Source organism: Talpa europaea (assembly GCF_964194135.1).
Source record: "Talpa europaea genome assembly, chromosome: 7".
NCBI lineage: Eukaryota > Metazoa > Chordata > Mammalia > Eulipotyphla > Talpidae > Talpa > Talpa europaea.
In genome coordinates this window covers 69,450-87,248 of record NC_140074.1, presented here as the reverse complement: position 1 = coordinate 87,248, position 17,799 = coordinate 69,450, and the positions used below count along the sequence as shown (strand labels likewise).

Below are 17,799 nucleotides of genomic sequence, written 5' to 3'. Positions count from 1 at the left end.
GTTCGCGGGGGGCAGGCACCTCCCCCGGGGACCGCGCGTCCAGGTGCCCCTGGATGGCACCCCACAGTGCCCGGGACCAAACCCTTCAGGCTGCAGACCAAGTCGGGCCCATGACCCCTCTGCACCCGACTCCGACGCCCTTCCGGGGCCTGACCACCGTGCGAGCAGGTGACCCGCGGCCCAGACCCCACCGCGGCCCGCCCCGTTCCCTGCAGGCCCCACGCGGGTAGAAGAGGAGGGCGTAGGGTGCAAGGGCTCCCCGCTATCATAGCGCGGTACGCTGGGCACCGGCCCGGGCAGCTCCCACGAGGCCAGCACCTCCGCGCGGGAACGACTGGACATCGGGCGAGCGGGCACACGCGCGCCTGCAGCGGACCCCGTCGGAAGCTCCCCCTCCACCCCGTGGAGCGCGAACCGGCTCGCGGGACAACTGCGCATGCGCGAGGCGACGTCATCGTTTTGGTGGGGCGGTCACGGCGCAGGCGCGGCTGTTCGCCCACCGCGAATTAAACGTAGACGCACACGCAAACGGCCCCGGCCCGCGCAGGCGCGGCGGCGGACCCAGGGAGGCGCGCAGGCGCACTGGGGGTCAAGAGGTGAAGACGCAGGCGCAGTGGCGACGCCGAGAGATGGGCGGGGTGTGGACCGAGCTGCGATGGCTGCCCGCGGCTGTCAGGACGGCGGGGCCCTGGGTACCTCGCGGTGCCCGTCCTCCTGACGCCGACAGCGGGCGGGGTCCCGCGTGCCGCCGCCCCCGCTGCCATGTATCCGCCGGCGGCGCCGGCGCCGCAGCGCGACTTCATCTCGGTGACGCTGAGCCTGGGGCCCGGCTACGAAGGCAGCAAGCGCTGGCGGCGCCGCTCCTGCTGGCGGGTGAGGGCCGCGCCGGGGCCGCCTTCAGCAGCGGCGGGGCGGCCGGGCCGCGGGGGCCGCACACGGGCCCCCCACTCCGTGCGCCCACGCGCCGGGCACCCCCAGCTGTCTCCTTGGGGGCCGCCCACCGTCAGAACGACACCGCTCCGGGGCGGAGCCGCGCGGGAAGGACGCGTCTCCGCGGGCGGGCTGGCAGCTGGGGAGCTTTCTCGCGCGTCTCCAGGCTCAGGGCGCACGTCTGTTCTCCCGTAGAAATGGAAGCAGCTGTCCCGGCTGCAGCGGAACGTGATTCTCCTGCTCTCCGTCTTCCTGCTGCTCTGTGGCCTCTTGTCCTACATCCACATGGCTGAGCAGTGGAGAGGTATGGCTGCCCTCCTGCCCTCCCGGCCTGCATGGAGCCTGGGGCCCCAGAAGCCACCTGGCAGCCATACCGTGGCCGTCCACGAAGCACAGGTGCCCCCACACCGGCCAGACGAGGACAGGCCCTGTCCTCACACTTGGCTGCACACGGTGAGAATGTGACGGTGCCACTGTCTTCTCAGCCGTCGTCAGGACGATGTCCCCACCTTGTCCGCCTCATAGGGATCCTGGCAGAGACAGTCTCAGGCACCCGGGACTCTCCTGACAAGTGTGCTTACCGGGGCCCGCCAGCTCTGCTGGATGCTTGGGGAGTGCCTTCCAAACCTCTTGAAGGTTTAGTGTGGCGAGCAGTGAAAAGCTGCCCCAGAGGGGGCCTGTAGGCCCAACTGCCAAGTCTCCGGGTAGGGCAGGCGTTTAGCAGCAGCACTGTCAACCCAGTTGCACTCTCACCACGTGTTACATATCTTGGGTGTTACCTACTAAAGAATTTCTGTTTTGGGTCTTGTGGTTTGGTTGATATAAGATAAAAAAAACAAAACTTTTTTTTCTCAGTCCAGAACGGTAGGCCGGTGCACGAGCAGAAGATGAGAGCAGACGACCCACCTGCCGCACCCAGTCCTCAGAAGGCAGACGCTCGCTTGGAACACGAGCCCAGGCTTCGGCCTCAGGTACCTCCCACCGCTGCCCTGCAGCGTGACTGCCCAGCACTAGGCACTGTTGGCCACAGGAGAGGCTCAGGCGCCACTTGAAAGACAGTGGCGTGATTCTCACATGTGTGGGGCATTTGACATCACGCTAACGCTTCTCACTGGCTGTGCACACTTGGGGCAGTGGGGAGTGGGCCGACCCCTGCCTTGCCCTGCCTGGGGAGCCCAGAGAGGGTGGAGGAGGCGGGGCAGGGCCCAAGGCAGGTGGGAGCCCCCGTGCACCCTGACAGGGAAGGGGCCGGCCCCTTGCGAGGGGACGCTGGGCGGGCCGAGGAGCCGGGCGGGCGGGCAGAGGTGGGAGAGCAGCTCTCTCCGGGAGACGTGAGAACCTGGCTCCGGCCCGGCGTGGCGGGGATGCACCCCGGTGGCGAGAGCACGCGCAGACGTCGGCCAGTTCCACCACCGGGTCTTGTTGTGAGCAGCACCCGCAGAGGCAGCTCCGCCGGGGGCCCCCCAACCTGCAGATCAGAGCCCCGGACCGGGACCCGCAGGGCAGCCGGCGGGGCGAGGCCCGGCGCAGGGAGGAAGCGGCGGGCCGCGCGGGCCAGGACGACGGCGAGCGGAGGACCGTGGTCAGGTACGGAGCCGGGCAGCGGGCGCGTCTGCCGCTGGAGTCGGAGCGGCCTCGGCCCCGGGTTGTCTCCACGGTGGGCTGCGGGGCGGGGTCGTGGGGCGGCCGGCCCCCGGCCCTCGGGAGGCTGAGGCGGCGGGAGGGCCGCGGCGCTGGCCTCTGCCCTCTCTGCCCTCGTGCCGGCTGACGGCGCCTCCCGTCTCTTGCAGCTGGAGGGGAGCCGTGATTGAGCCGGAGCCGGACACCAGACGACCCTCGAGCAGAGCAGAGGTCCCCCCAGAGCCGTCCCGGGCGCCCCGGAAGATCCCGAAGCCACCAGGTCTGGAGTCCCCGCTCCCTCTCGGCCCCGCCTGGCCCTCAAGGGCCTTTGTGGCTGCTGCTGCCTCCCCGCCCCAGGGCGGCCCGGGCCCCTGTGCAGAGGCCCTGCCCCTGCGCTCACCTGCCGGGGCTCTGCAGGTGGCCGGGCCCGGCCGGTGCGGTGAGGTTGCCCAGCCGGGGTCCTGTCCCTCGCGATGGCCGGCGTCGGGTCACTCAATCCGGGCGGGGGGGCTGGCGAGCGTGGGCAGAACCTGACCCGGCCGCTTCGCAGCCACCCCGAACGAGCGCCAGCTGGCTGTGGTGGATGCCTTTCGCCACGCCTGGAGCGGCTACCGCAAGTTCGCCTGGGGCCACGATGAGCTGAAACCCGTGTCCAGGTCCTTCAGCGAGTGGTTCGGCCTTGGCCTCACGCTGATCGATGCTTTGGACACCATGTGGATCTTGGGCTTACGAGAAGGTGTTTGCTCGTCCTGGGCTCGGGGCCGCAGGCAGGGTTTGGGGGGGCGCTGGGTCTGCCCAGGATGGCTAAGGCGGCACTGAGTCGGGCTCCCCTGGCCCGGGCGGGTGGAGTCTGAGTGGAGACAGCAGGCGCAGCGGCCCCGCTGAGATGGCCCCTTCCTCACTGTCCCATCTGCCGCGGCAGAATTTGAAGAAGCCCGGAGCTGGGTGTTCCAGAAGCTGCAGTTCCAGAAGGATGTGGACGTCAACCTGTTCGAGAGCACCATCCGCATCCTGGGCGGGCTGCTGAGCGCCTACCATCTCTCCGGGGACGCCCTCTTCCTGCAGAAAGCCGTGAGTAGGCCGGGCCGGGCGCTGACCGCGTGGGCCTCGGAGCTCACTGCGTGGGCCGCCGGCCACCAGAGTTGGGCGGTGCGTGCGCCTCGGGTCCGCCACATGACGGTGGGTGGGCCGGGCTGTGGGTGGTGGCCAGCTGGCGGGGACAGGGCCAGAGGACGGACGGCTGCTCGTCTGTGTCCGGCGCAGGAGGACTTCGGGAACCGGCTGCTGCCCGCCTTCCAGACACCCTCCAAGATCCCATACTCGGATGTGAACATCGGCACGGGTGTGGCCCACCCGCCCCGCTGGACCTCTGACAGTACAGTGGCCGAGGTGACCAGCATCCAGCTGGAGTTCCGCGAGCTGTCCCGACTCACGGGGCTGAAGAAGTTCCGGGTAGGGCTCCTGGGGACGCGGCTACTCTGGTACCCCCGGGCTTCACGGTCAGCTCTGTGCCGTCCACTCGGGCGTGTCCTCGGCTACCGTCCTGGCCTCACCTGTGGGCGTGCGTCCCTGAGGCGCAGCTGCTGTCCATGGACACCTGAGCAGCGGCTGATCCCAGGCCTAGGGTGGTTCCCCCGGCGAGGACGCTGCCCCCTGCACTTGCTTACGCCGCCCTGGTCCACCCAGGAGGCCGCGGAGGCGGTGACGCAGCACGTGCACGGCCTGCCTGGGAAGAAGGACGGGTTGGTGCCCATGTTCATCAACACGCACAGCGGCCTCTTCACGCACACGGCTGTGTTCACGCTGGGCGCCCGGGCCGACAGCTACTACGAGTACCTGCTCAAGCAGTGGATCCAGGGCGGGAAGAAGGAAACGCAGTGAGGCCTGTTCAGTGACTCTGGGGCCCCCCACCCCCAGATCCCATGAGGGGTGCGCATCCCCTGGACACGGTGTGGCGTGGAGAGACCCGTGTCGCTGAGGCTGGCTGGGGCCTGCAGGGCTGGGATGTGTGTCTGGCCCCCATCCCCTGCCCTGCTTGCACGGCTGAGCCGTTTCCCGGGGCGACGGCCACATCCTGCGACCGCTCTTCAGTGGGGCGACAGCGGCGTCTGTCCGCTCCCCGCCTTGCTTTTGGCGCTGTCCCGGGACCCTCAGCCCCTCACCACACCCTTAGGGCGCGATGGAGGCGCCTGTGATCAGCCCAAGATAATCGGGTCCCAGAACCCCAGGGCAGTTCCCAGCTGACCCCCCTGGGGGGCACTAGGGCCTTGCCATGTGGGGAGCTCTCCTGTCCCGAGCGTGGGGTCGTGCAGGGAACTAGGGGCCTCTGGGTGCAGGTTCGAGGGCTGGTCGGCGAGTCCTGAGGGCTGGCGAGAGGCGTGGACCCAGCCAGTGTCCCTGGCCAGGGCCAGCCCAGTGCCTGCTCCCGCCCCTCAGGTTGCTGGAGGACTACCTGGAGGCCATCGAGGGCGTCAGGAGGCACCTGCTGCGCAGGTCCGAGCCCAGCAAGCTCACCTTCGTCGGCGAGCTCGCACACGGCCGCTTCAGCAGCAAGATGGTGAGCACGAGGCAGGCCGGCTGGGCTGCTGCTCCAGGTGCTTCGGCTCTGGCTTATGGGGTGTCCAGGTCCCAAGGGTTCACGTCCCTTAATGGCGCGGTGGGGGTGCACAGGCCTAGCTTCCCCGGGACCCTGCCCTGCTGCAGTGGCTGCTCCTCCAGCTTTTGGGGTGTGGTGACAGGCCTGCGGGCATGGCCCGGGGAAGGACGTCTGTCCCGAGACGGGCGGCCCCGCATGCTGAACAGGCTGCCGTGTTTCAGGACCACCTGGTGTGCTTCCTGCCAGGGACGCTGGCCCTGGGCGCCCACCACGGGCTGCCGGCCGACCACATGGAGCTGGCCCGGGCGCTCATGGACACTTGCTACCAGATGAACCGCCAGATGGAGACGGGGCTGAGCCCTGAGATCGTGCACTTCAGCCTGCACCCCCAGAAAGGCGGGAAGGATGTGCAGGTCAAGGTGAGCTGGGGCCGGGGCCGGGGCAGGCGGGGGCGGGGCGGCTGGGCATGGCCTGAACCTGCGTCTCCCCAGCCGGGCGACAGGCACAACCTGCTGCGGCCGGAGACGGTGGAGAGTCTCTTCTACCTGCACCGCTGCACGGGCGACCCCAAGTACCAGGACTGGGGCTGGGAGATTCTGCGCAGCTTCAACGCCCACACGCGGGTGAGCCCCTCGGTGTCGCGCCCAGCCCCTGGGAGGGACCCATCTGCGTGGGCAGTTGCTGCGGTGGCCACGCTCACCACACATCATGTCTGGGTCCCACGGGGCCCACCTGCCTTCCCCTGCCCAGGAGGACCTCAGGACCGGGGCTGCCCAGGACAGGGTCCCCGCCCCACGTGCTCGGGCCCCATCGCACCGCACTTGGGAAGGTCCTGTGGGGCCCTGGCTCGCCGCCAGCCTTGACCTTTGTGCCGCCTTTCTGTGGGTGTTCTGGGCCCTCGGTGGCCTCGGGCCTCCGTCAGGCCTCCGTCAGGCCTCCGTCCAGCAGCTTGAGCTGGGGGCTTCCTGGCGGGGCTTCTGACCTCGGGGCCCACGCTCATGGACGTTGGCGCTCTCTGCCCCCGGCCGCGCCTGCGGGTTCTGCCAGCCGTGACGGCGGCCTCGGCTCTCACGCAGGTCCCCTCGGGCGGCTTCTCGTCCATCAGCAACGTGCAGGACCCCCGCAACCCCCAGCCCAGGGACAAGATGGAGAGCTTCTTCTTGGGGGAGACGCTCAAGTACCTGTACCTGCTTTTCTCTGACGACCCGGGCCTGCTCAGCCTGGACACCTACGTGTTCAACACCGAGGCTCACCCCCTGCCCATCTGGACCCCCAGCTAGGGGCACAGTGCCCGTTGGGCACACCTGGACCCAGCGCACCTGTCCTCAAGCTGCCTGTGCACACTGCCCTGGGCTAGGCCGCCCACCCTTGACTTGGCCATGGCGTCCACCGCTGGGCTGGATGTGCTCCAGGCAGCTCGCCATAGGTCGCGGCCCCGCCAGGCTGGGTGGCCGCTGGGCCCCCGGAGCTATGCTCGGGCTTAGCTCTCCCATCTGGGCCGTCGTCGGACGTGTCAGGAACCAGCAGTTGTGAGGTTCAGGGGCTCCCACCCCGGGGACCTTCTTCCGTGAAACTTTAGCCGCATTCACATTCCTGAAGCCCACCAGTGTCCTGTGGTGGGTGCGGGGCTCCGTGGGCTGAGCCGCCGGACAGCCGGGAGGCGGCCTGGCCGCGGGGTCTCAGAGCCTGTGAAGGTGCCAGACCCTCGGGTTTCGGGGGCTGCTGGCTGATCGTGGTGTTTACACACTGGACTCAGGGATCCCCTGGCTTTTGGGGGGCTGGGCGGGCACCTTCATTTTCTTCCCAGATGTCCGACACGTGCTGTCGGGGTAAAGTGGATTTGCTAAATGGGTCCTGTGTTGCTGTGTCCCTGCAGAGCCCTGCAGGAGTGAGCAGTGTGGGGTGCGCCTTACTTGGGCTGCAGGGGCCTCAGCAAGATCCGTGGTCCTGCGGGGAGTGGGGGGGGCGCCCCGGCCCTTCTCCGGCAGTGGGCTGTGGTCCTGACCGTGGAGTCCACCCCTTTGTAGTGAGAGGACAGCATGCTGGGCCGCAGCAGGACCTTGCAGCCCTGGGTCTAGCAGGCCTCGGGACAGCCTGGCTCTTCCCTCAGCCAAGTGAAGCCTGTTGCCTGCGCTAGAAGATTCCCTGGCCTGGAAGCCTGGTCCTGGCCAGTCCTTGGAGACGCCTTTGGGGCCCGCTGCTGGGGGCAGGACTTGGGCTCTGGGACTGGCTGTCCCGTCCGCACCCACCTCCCGCTGATCCCCGGGCCAGAGCAAGTGTGGCTTCGGCCTGAGCGGTGGGCAGGGCTGTGGCGGGGGTGGCCCAGCCGCCCACCGTGATCACAGCAGCACCTGGCTGCGTGCGCCCACGGCGCCCCGCCCGGGGCAGCAGCTTCCCCTGTGGACACCAGGCGGGTGGTTGGGCGTGCGGAAGAGACACTGACGCGGGGCCGTGGGCTGCCCTTTATTAAGCAGGAGGTGGCGTGGGGTCGTCGTGCAGGGCCAAGCCTCCCTGCGGTGCTGCCCAGCCCAGCCCCGGGGCCCACGAACTCGGCGGCGGCCCGTGGTCCTGAACACAGGCCCCAGTCCCTGCTGGCCGGCGCCCTCACGGGTCCCGCCGCGCTGCCTGCACCCACTCGTGGATGAGAGCGGCCTCCAGCCTGCGCGCCTGCACCACGGACACCGGGTCCTGGGGGTGGGACGCCCTGGGGGCGGGCACGGGTGGCGCTCAGCTGGGCAGCTGGGCCCTTGGCCCCCTCCCGGCCGCCTGCTCGAGCCCCCGCGCACCTGAGGTCCAGGTGGTGCGCGCCTCCCGCGATGGTGATGGCCAGCACCGAGGCGCTCAGGTTGCTCTGGATCTGCCCTCAGCAGAAGGAGCCCCGGGGTGAGGGCCTGGGGGAGCCGGCCCGCCCCGCGGCCACGGTGCGCCGGGAGGACTGGGGTGAGGGTGGGGCGGGAGCCGAGCCAAGACCCCAGGGCCCTCTGGGCCCCGCTCACCCCGCCGCGCGCCCAGGGGTCCAGGTCGCCGTTGGAGAAGATGATGTTGCTGGCGGCCTTGAGGTCTGCGGAGGCAGAGCGGGTGTGGGCGCCGCCCCGACGCCCGCCCGGTGGGGTCCCGCCGGCCGCCGGCCTTACCGCCGCCCCCGAAGCCGGTCTGCAGCCAGGCCCGCCGCGGCCACACGCCCCACGTGTCCAGGCAGTAGCGGCGGCGCGCGGCCGCGGGGAAGGCCATCTCGGGGAAGAGGTCCGTCCGGTTGTTGCTGGAGAACTCCAGGTTGATCTCCGTGCAGGCCTGGGGTGGGCGCGGCCGCTCAGGCGCGGCCCGGGCAGCCCCGCCCCCGCCCCCCGCCCCCGCCGCCCGCGCGCACCTGGTAGTCCCAGGCCCGGGCGTCGGAGCCGGACCCGCAGCCCGTGGGGTCCGCGCAGGCCCGGTACTGCCGGTACACGTCGAAGCAGGGCTCGGCCCCCGAGGCGTTGTAGACCAGCCCTGGGCAGGGCCGCAGCAGCGTCGGCCGCCGCCCGGGCCGGGCCGGGCCGCGAGGCCGGGGCTGCCCCTCCCGCCCACGCCCGGCGGCGCGAGGGGGCGGGCAGGTCCCCGGGCGGGAAGGGCCTGCGCGCCCCCGACGGACGGCGGACGCACCTGCCAGCGCGCGGAGCCCCCGGACGCTCTGCCTCTCGCTCAGCAGCCGCTCGCAGCCCACCTGCGGGGCAGCGCCGCGTGGGACCGGCCCGGGGCGGGCGCGAGGCCCTGGGGGGAGGGGCCCCCACCTCCCGGAGCCGCTCCCCGCCGCCTGCGGGCAGGGGCCCCACCTTGACAGGGTTGGCGGGCAGGTGCCCCAGGAAGTCGGTGGGGTACGGGTAGTCCATCATGGCCAGCACGGTGAAGGCGTTGCGGACAAACCCGAAGAGCTGGGTCAGGTCCTCCGGGCTGGACAGCAGCTGGCAGGTGCCGAAGGCCTGGCTGACCGCTTCGTGGGCTGGGGCGGGCGCGGGGGCCTTTGGAGGCTGCTGGCCCGGGGCTGGGGCAGGGGCCGGAGCCGGGGCGGGCGGGGCTGGGGGCCAGGCGGGGCGGGGCAGGACTGGGCTCGGGCTGGGGGTTGCGGGGGGGGGCCGGGGAGGTCCCCCGGGGGGCGCCTCTCACCTCCCTGTAGAAACCAGTCCTTGATCTGCCGGAAGGCGTCGCGCACGCCCTGCGCACACTCGGGACTGTGGGCCTCAAAGTCCTGGGGGCGGACAGCGGGGGCTGCAGCTGCCGTGGCGCCGGGGCCAGCCCGGGCCCGGACCCCACTCACCGCCGAGACGTCCTGGAAGAACTGGTAGGGGCTCCCGAGGCCTGCGACGGCCAGGACGGGCGCGCTGGCCGCCAGGGCTCCCGCCACGAGGTGGGGGTACTTCATCCTCATGTAGGCGCTCAGCATCCCCCCGTAGCTGGCAGACACGCAGGGTGAGGGCGACGGCGCACCCCGCGGCACCCCAGGGCGGGCGCAGGCGCCAGGTGCCCGGGAGCAGCCCCAGAGCTGCGGGCACGCACGGGGCGCGGCACCCACCTTCCGCCGAAGGCGATGGCGGGCGCGCGCGGGGCGCCCAGGTCCCGCCGCAGCGCCTGCAGCAGCGCCGCGAAGTCGGCCAGCGCCTGCTCCACCGTCAGCAGCTCCGTGTGCCCGCGCCGCGTGGACGGCGCCCCGAAGGGCAGCGACCGGCCGTAGTAGCGCTGCGGGGCAGGGGCGCTGAGACCCGGCGGCCCCCCCTCACCCCCCAGCCCCCGCCCCCCGCCCTACCCACGTGCTCCGCGAAGACCACCAGGGCCGCCTGCTGCGCCGCCAGCTCCAGGACGAAGCCCGAGTTGTTGGCGAAGGCCCACACGTCCCCCTCGTTGCCCGTGTAGAAGAAGATGGGCCCCTCGCGCGGCTTCCAGAACTGCTCTGCGGGCGGAGCGGGAGGGTGGGGGGGTGGCGCCCCGGGGTCCCCGCGGTGGCCCCTCCGCCGCCGGCCCTGCACCCCCGGCCCCGCCGGGCGCACCTGACACCAAGAACCGCTGGCGGAACGTCTTATTGCCGAACCTCTCGAAGTTGAAATGGTCCAGAAGCTGCTCAAAGTAGGCCTCCCGGAAGCGGGGCTCCCCGACCCTGGGGGCTGCAGGGGTCGGGCACTCAGGGCCGGCTGGCCGGGGGGGACACCCACGGCGGCCCGCCCCACTCACCCCCGGCCTCCAGGCCGCTCAGCGCCCACGCCAGCAGCAGGACCGGGGCCCAGGTCCGGGCCGAGGGAGCCCGGGGCTCCGGGGGTGCGTCTCGCATGGCTGGTGGCAGTCAGGCGGGCCGGGCCACGTGACCAGAACCACATGACCAGCGGGGCCGTCACGTGACCTCCGGGCAGGGCGGTGCCGGCTCCGACCGGGCTGGAAGGTTCCTGGCTGCCGCTGTGTCCCCGGGGAGATGGTTGCCAGGGGGACGTGGGGGGGTGACCCCTCCTGGCAGGGCAGCCCCAGGCTGCAGCCCCGCTTGGCCCCACCTGGTGGGTGACCATGGGGAGGCTCCCCAATGCGACCTCTTACAGGACCTGCCCCTCCGACCTCGATGCCCAGTGTGGGGGGCAGGAGCCCCAGTGGGCCCAGGCTCCAGCCCCCCGCGGCTAGTCTGTGCGGAGCTGCCCTCAGCAGCGCCACTCCCAGACTCACCCACCGCCCCTGGCGGGCCCTGGAGCGCTTCCCTGCGGGGCGCTGCGCCCCTCAGGGGCGGGGGCAGCCGGGAGGATGGGGCGGCAGCTGCCCTGGAGGGGACTCCGCTTGTCCAGTGGCAGCAAAGGGCCCTGGCCCGGGCCAGAGGGCCTCGAGCCGGCGGGAGATGGGGGCTGCTCCTGGGGGTGGGCAGCCGGGCCCGGGCACCAAGGGGCGCAGGGGTCCAGGCCACGAGCCGGCGCCCAGGCCCACTGGCCCTGCAGACCGGACAGACGAGGCCCGGGAGGGCCCAGGGCAGGCTCAGGGAGCCTCCGCGCCCGTCCAGCAGGGCCCCAGCAGGTCCGAGCGGCTGAGCCAGCCCGGCCCCTGTGGGCCCAACTGGCCTCGCACCGGGCACATGGGCATGGCCAGGCCCAGCCAGAGAGCGGGGCCGTCTTGGCCGATGCCCCAGCGCGGGCAGCCCCAGGCCCAGGCCGGGCAGAGCAGGGGCAGCCCCCGATGGGCCCAGTCGCTGCGGCAACCGGCGTGGTGACAATGGCTGCCGTGGCATCACATGGGCGTGGCCAGCCATGGTCCCCCGGCGCCCCCCTGCGCTCTCCCCATTCCTGCCCCGTCCCCCCCTGTGTCCCTCCCTGTGTCCCTCCCCGTGTCCCCCCCCGTGTCCCTAACCCTATGTCCTCGTGCTCCCCTTGCTCCCGTGTCCCCATCCAGGTGTCCCTGTCCTCGTGTGCTCGCCCCTGCGTCCCCGTGTCCCCATCCTTGTGTCCCTGTGTCCCCGTCCCCGTGTGCTCCTCCCCCTGCCCCTCCGTGCCCGTGCCCGTGTGCCCACCCCTGTGTCCCCGCCCCTGTGTGCCCGTGTCCCCATGCCCCTCCGTGCCCGTGCCCGTGTGCCCGCCCCTGTGTCCCCGCCCCTGCATCCCTGTGGCCCCCTGCACCTCCGTCCCCATCCCCGTGTGCCCACCCCTGTGTCCCCGTCCATGTGTGCCTGTGTCCCCCTGTCTCTCCGTGCCCGTGCCTGTGTGCCCGCCCCTGTGTCCCCGTCCATGTGTGCCCGTGTCCCCCTGTCTCTCTGTCCCCGTCCCTGTGTGCCCACCCCTGTGTCCCCGTCCCTGTGTACCCATGTCCCCACCATGCCTCTATGTCCCCAAGTTCCCCTGCCCCCGTGTGCCCGTGTCCCTCTTCCTGTGCCCCCGCAACCAGGGCTGCCTGTCCTGTGTTAAATAGAGCAGCCCCGGTCGGGCCTCTGCCCTCGTCCCCTCCTAAGCTTGGCCCCCCACCCCATGCGCCCGCCTCGGAGGCGCCAGACCCCCCTCTGCAGCTCCTGAGCGCCGGGGGTGGCTCCGAGATGGCCGGGGAGGCGCGTCAGCCCATGAGGGCCCTGAGCATCTGGGTACGTCTGGGGGCACAGCCCTCCCCAGTGCGGGGCCCGCGCCCGTGGGGTGGAGCGGGGCCTGACCACCTCGCGGCACCCAGGCTGGGCCCAGCCCCTCCTCCCCCGGCGGCTCTGCCCCTCGGACCTCGATGCCCTGTGTGGGGGGCAGGAGCCCCAGTGGGCCCAGGCTCCAGCCCCGCCGTGGCATCCGTGTGAGCGCGGGCACTGCAGCGGCGGCCACACACGGGTCCCCCAGGGGCTGGGGCTGGCACTCGCCATGGGGTGCGGGGTCCCCATGGGGTGCAATCCTGGCACGCGGGGCGCCCCAGCAGGGCAGGTGGACGAGGCTCCCCCTCCCGGGCCACGCAGGCCCCCACCCCGTGACCCGCCCCCAGGGCGCTGACAGCCCTTAGGCTCCCTCCGGGTGGCCCTTGGGGGGTCCCGGCGGCCGTGGGTCAGGAGCGACGCGCCGGGCCCAGGGGACCACAAAACGGGCAAATCGGACTCCAGAAGAATGGCGTCTTCGTGCGGTTTAAAGACGTAGCCGGAGCAGCGGCGTGAGGGTGGGAGAAAACACGGGCTGGCCACGCGGCCTGGACGGCCACTCTCGAGAGTGTGCTGGAGAGTCAGAAGCTCAACAACAAACCCCAAGAGGCTCCACTCCGCGCGCGGGCGGCCGGCCGGGCGACTCCCCTGTCAAGGGCCCAATCAGCACACGGAACACGCGCGACGTCACCGGGCGTCAGGGCCGCGGGGTGGGAACCACAGAGCCAGAGAAGGGGGTGGGGAGGACGCAGAGGAGGACCAGGAGGGCCAGGGGGAGGGCCAGAGGGAGGAGGGGGAGGGCCAGGGGGAGGACCAGGAGGAGGACCACAAGGCAGAGGACCAGGAGGAGGAGGACGGGGGAGGGAGGGGGACATGGACATGCAGGGCCGGGGACAGCGCTGGGGGCACAGGACTCGCCCTGCAGGCCCCGCGCCCTCCGGCCTGGGGGTCAGAGCAGAGGGGCCGGCGGGGCGGCCGGGGTGTCTGCCGGGAGGCGCCGCGGGGCGAGTGCGGGGCAGGGCGTGCTCCCTGGGCGGCGGTGCGTGTGTGACCACAGCGTCGAGGCTGCGTCCACAGAGCGCGACAGACCCAGGCACGGGCCCGACTTCCACACGTGCCGTCAGGGACCCGACGGGCAGGCGTGAGAGCCGGGCGCAGGGACCCCGGGGATCCCCCGTCCGCCCGGGGGGCCTGGCCAGCACCCGTCGCCCCTGCCTGCGCGGGCCCTCGCGCCCGGCGTCCGACGAGAGCACGGGGCGGGCCTCCGGGGGCCAGTGGCGGGGCCGGGGCCGGCGGCCTGCCCCCTGCCGGCCCGCGCAGATGCCCCAAAGCAGGCTGGGGTCTGCAGCAGCCGCGGCCTCTCTGCAGCGGGGTCACGCCTGGGTCTCGCCCACAGGAGGAAGAGCGGATGGGGCCGGGGTCGTCCCCCAGGCACAGTGGCCAGATGGAGGCCGGGACGTGCTGACGCCGGCCCGGGGAGCCACGGCTGCGCCCACCCGCAAGGGCCGCTGGACAACGCGGGGCCCATGCTCGGCGCGGCCGGCTCGGAGCTCTCACAGCGGGGAAGCCGCCGTCACCACAGCGGGGGCGCCCGGCAGTGCGGGAGGAGCCGCGCCCCCGGGGCCCTTCCCAGGAGAGCTTCAGCCCCGAGCCCGGGAGGGCAGACACCTTCTCGCCGGCCTGGGGTCCACGTGGCGTCCAGGGCGTCGGCCAGCATGAGGCCAAGGCCGAACCACTCACCGAAGGGCCTGGACACAGGTGTAGCTCGCGGCCCAGGCAGACTCGCGGTAGCCGCTCCGGGCGTGGACAAGGCGTCCACCACGGCCAGCGGGGGCGGCCCAGTCGGGTCCTGGCCACACTCGCCGGCCCCCCCGCCCGAATTGAGTGACCCGACGCCGGCCATCGCGAGGGACAGGACCCCGGCTGGGCAACCTCACCGCACCGGCCGGGCCCGGCCACCTGCAGAGCCCCGGCAGGTGAGCGCAGGGGCAGGGCCTCTGCACAGGGGCCCGGGCCGCCCTGGGGCGGGGAGGCAGCAGCAGCCACAAAGGCCCTTGAGGGCCAGGCGGGGCCGAGAGGGAGCGGGGACTCCAGACCTGGTGGCTTCGGGATCTTCCGGGGCGCCCGGGACGGCTCTGGGGGGGCCTCTGCTCTGCTCGAGGGCCGTCTGGTGTCCGGCTCCGGCTCAATCACGGCTCCCCTCCAGCTGCAAGAGACGGGAGGCGCCGTCAGCCGGCACGAGGGCAGAGGCCAGCGCCGCGGCCCTCCCGCCGCCTCAGCCTCCCGAGGGCCGGGGGCCGGCCGCCCCGCGACCCCGCCCCGCAGCCCACCGTGGAGACAACCCGGGGCCGAGGCCGCTCCGACTCCAGCGGCAGACGCGCCCGCTGCCCGGCCCCGTACCTGACCACGGTCCTCCGCTCGCCGTCATCCTGGCCCGCGCGGCCCGCCGCTTCCTCCCTGCGCCGGGCCTCGCCCCGCCAGCCGCCCTGCGGGTCCCGGTCCTGGGCTCTCATCTGCATTTTGGGGGGCCCCCGCGGAGCTGCCTCTGTGGGTGCTGCTCACAACAAGACCCGGTGGTGGAACTGACCGACGTCTGTGCGTGCTCTCGCCGCCAGGGTGCATCCCCGCTGCGCCGGGCCAGGGCCGGGCCGGAGCCAGGTTCTCACGTCTCCTGGAGGGGCCTCTGGCCCCAACCGCTCTCCCACCTCTGCCCACCCGCCGGGCTCCTCGGCCCACGGACCGCTCCCCAGCTCTGGGGCCCGCCCAGCGTCCCCTCGCAAGGGGCCGGCCCCTTCCCTGTCAGGGTGCACAGGGCCCCCCCGCCTGCCCTGGGCCCCGCCCCGCCTCCTCCACCCTCTCCGGGCTTCCTGGGCAGGGCAAGGCAGGGGCCAGCCCATTCCCCCGCTGCCCCAGGCGGCTCCCAGCCTCGCCCCGGAGGTTCCTGCCATCTACTCAGCCACCAGCCGGCGGACTCCGGAGGGTACGGGCCGCAACGAGCCGTCTCACTCTACCCAGAGGCGCCCGTTTGTGCCCTCGGCCTGGGCAGACCCCTGGGTAGGCGGTTCCTGTGAAGCAGTGCCCGAGGGAGGGCTGTCCTGGCTCCTGGCTGCCTGCTGCCCACAGCTGCACCTGCTGGAGCGGGGCCGCTCCTCGGGCCCTTCGGGGTTGTGATGGGCAGAGAGGGCCCAGAGGGCGCAGCCAGACCGGATGTTTCTCTTGCGCTGCTGTGTCAGAGCTGACCGTGAGCCGGAGGTCTTGGTGGACTGCCCCGTGGGGGGAAGCAGCGCCGGCTGGGCACCTCTGGGCATCGGTGGGCCCATGGGCTCGAAGGTGCCTGAGCCCGGCGGCCAGAGCGTGCCTGTGAGAGCTCGTGGCGACGGAGGCCCACAGACAGCAGGGTCAGCTGGAGGAGTGATGGCGGGGGCACTGCACCCTGGCATGAGAGTGGGGGCCTGTCCCAGAGTTGGGGCCCCGTGGGGCATTCTCACTGGGGCTCACTCCCCGCATGGGTTCAGGTGGCCTTACCCGTGACCGCTACCAAGCACTTCAAGGGTTAGCAGCCTCTCACCGGTTCTGCGGGAGCTGGAGCAGAGGAGACGCTTCCCAGTCATCTCGGAGGCCGTTACTGGCCTGTAGCCATGGGCCAGCAGCCATGGGGACCCCAGTGGCCACAGATCCAGTTGCCATGGATGGGGGCCACAGCAGCCACGGGGACCCCAGCAGCCACAGATCCAACAGCCACGGGGACCCCAGCAGCCACAGACCCAACAGCCACGCCATCACAGCTGCACACTTTCTCTAGAAAATCCGTCTGTGTCATGACCAAAGGGGTGTATTTCAGGGATGTGAGGGTGGTTTGACACTCAAGAATTCATGTCACATGCTGCTTGTCTTCATGGAAGAAGAAGATGTTATACAGGAAACACAAAAACTACTCACTTTAATACATTAGAGAGAGACATTTGATGGATCAATGCCCGCCCACAATAAATATTCTAATCAAGTTAGGGACAGGCCACCTGGTGAGAAGCCACAGCTGTCCATGCCGGCCTCTCCGGCCAGCGGGTAACCCCTATCGCGACGCCTGGTCTTGCCACGGCCGGGGTGCATGGGCTCTGTGAGGCACGAAGGTGGCCCCAGGGACGGTGGGTTTAGAAATCCAGGAAGGAAGAAGGAAAGAAAGAAATTGGGGCCTCCCTGGGGGCACAGGGGTTAAGTCTCAGCCTCTGCAGCCTGAGCTCGACCCCCAGCCGGGAGTGACCCACAGGGCGCAGCAGACCTCCCCTGGCTCTGCTGCCCGCTCAGCGGCGGCTTTCAGTGGATCCGCCTGTCCTGGGGAGGTGAATCACCTCCCGCACCTCTGGCCTGCCCCCCGTTCTTGTATGCATGAATACATAAAAAACAACGAGGTAAAATATAAATTTAAAAAATTTTAAAAAGGGTAAAAATAAATATTTTTTTATTTTTAAAGAAAACAATCCCAGGACAGGGCAGGGCAGGGACTTGCGGAGCCGGCCGCCGAGCTGCGGTCAGGTGAGGAGCAGCGACAGCACCCGAGCGCGGCCCGCACCCCCGCACCCCCCCCCCCCCCGCACCCCGCACCCCGGCGCAGGACACAGCCCCCGCCCACCCGGCCCCGCCCCGCCCACCCGGCCCCGCCCCGTCCTATAGGCCCCGCCCCATCATATAGGCCCCGCCCCCGCCCCGCCCCGCGGGTCCCAGCTCCAGCTCGGCTCAGTTTTGCAAACGCCCTCAGGCCGCCTCGGGGGCGCAGGGGCCGCCGCAGCACCCAAGGGGGCAGGGAGGGGGGTCCACGTCCGCTCCTCGCCCGGGGGCCTGGGCGGCGGCGGGGTGCCTCGCGGCTGCCGCTCCCCCAGGCGGAGGGGGAGCGTGCGGGGTCCCGAGGGCCCGCGGGGTGGGGCCGCGCGGCGCGTCTCCCCGCGACCCCGGTGCTGGGGTGCGGAGGCACAGGCTGCAGCCGCGGCGCGGCGGGTCGCCCCAACAGCGGTTCCCGGGCGCCGAGCGCCAAGGGCCGGGGACGCGCCGCCGGGACCGCGGGGGCCAAGGGGGGGGTCCGGGCTTTGTCCTGCGGGCGCCGCCGCGGGGGCTGCACGCCCTCGGTTGCTGCGGGCGACCGCGCGTCACCGGCGGAGGCGGGCGCCGGAGGGCGGGGGGCCGCGGGGCGTGCGGAGGCAGAAGAGGACGCGCGCGGTCGGGGGCGTCAGCCTCGCACCCCCGGGGGGCAAGCGCTTCCGCCGCCCGTGGCCGCACACGGGGCGCCCCGCGTGGCCCCCCTTGCCGGCCGGCGTCCCGACCCTCCGCCTCGCCGGCAGCCCCGCCTCTCCACTGGCGGCCCCTGGACCCGCCTCGACCCCCGGGGGAGCCCGCCCACGCGGCCAGGCCGAGAGGGCCTCCCCCACTTCTGGGCCTCCTGGAGGGGGAGCCCCGGTCCCTCCCCCAGAGCCGCGAGTTAGGGCTCCTGCAGGGCCCCGCGCCCCGGCTCGGACAGCCCGGACCGCCGGCGCCGCGGGGAGCTCGCCCCGCCAGACAGGGGCCCGCC

At 71.9% G+C, this 17,799-nt stretch overlaps 2 protein-coding genes across 2 annotated transcripts; one reads left to right on the top strand and one right to left on the bottom strand.

Annotated features, from left to right (window-relative positions):
• Positions 1-762: 762 nt before the first annotated feature.
• On the top strand, positions 763-6,426 carry MAN1B1 (mannosidase alpha class 1B member 1; the record flags this gene model as incomplete). The annotated part of the gene is made up of 12 exons (XM_084236258.1): positions 763-873; positions 1,126-1,383; positions 2,363-2,517; positions 2,721-2,989; positions 3,101-3,286; positions 3,473-3,621; positions 3,814-4,002; positions 4,237-4,427; positions 4,987-5,107; positions 5,368-5,565; positions 5,638-5,769; positions 6,223-6,426. The coding sequence occupies 12 exons, from the start codon at positions 763-765 to the stop codon at positions 6,424-6,426; spliced, it is 2,163 nt and encodes a 720-aa protein (XP_084092384.1).
• A 1,195-nt stretch (positions 6,427-7,621) lies between these two features.
• Positions 7,622-14,142, bottom strand: DPP7 (dipeptidyl peptidase 7; the record flags this gene model as incomplete). Its single annotated transcript, XM_084236257.1, has 13 exons — positions 7,622-7,850; positions 7,933-8,003; positions 8,143-8,207; positions 8,281-8,437; positions 8,514-8,632; positions 8,786-8,846; positions 8,956-9,164; positions 9,287-9,368; positions 9,438-9,573; positions 9,693-9,856; positions 9,928-10,067; positions 10,165-10,305; positions 13,908-14,142. 13 exons carry the CDS (start codon positions 14,140-14,142, stop codon positions 7,751-7,753), a joined length of 1,680 nt encoding a protein of 559 aa, XP_084092383.1. The 3' UTR covers positions 7,622-7,750.
• Between the last annotated feature and the right edge of the window lie 3,657 nt (positions 14,143-17,799).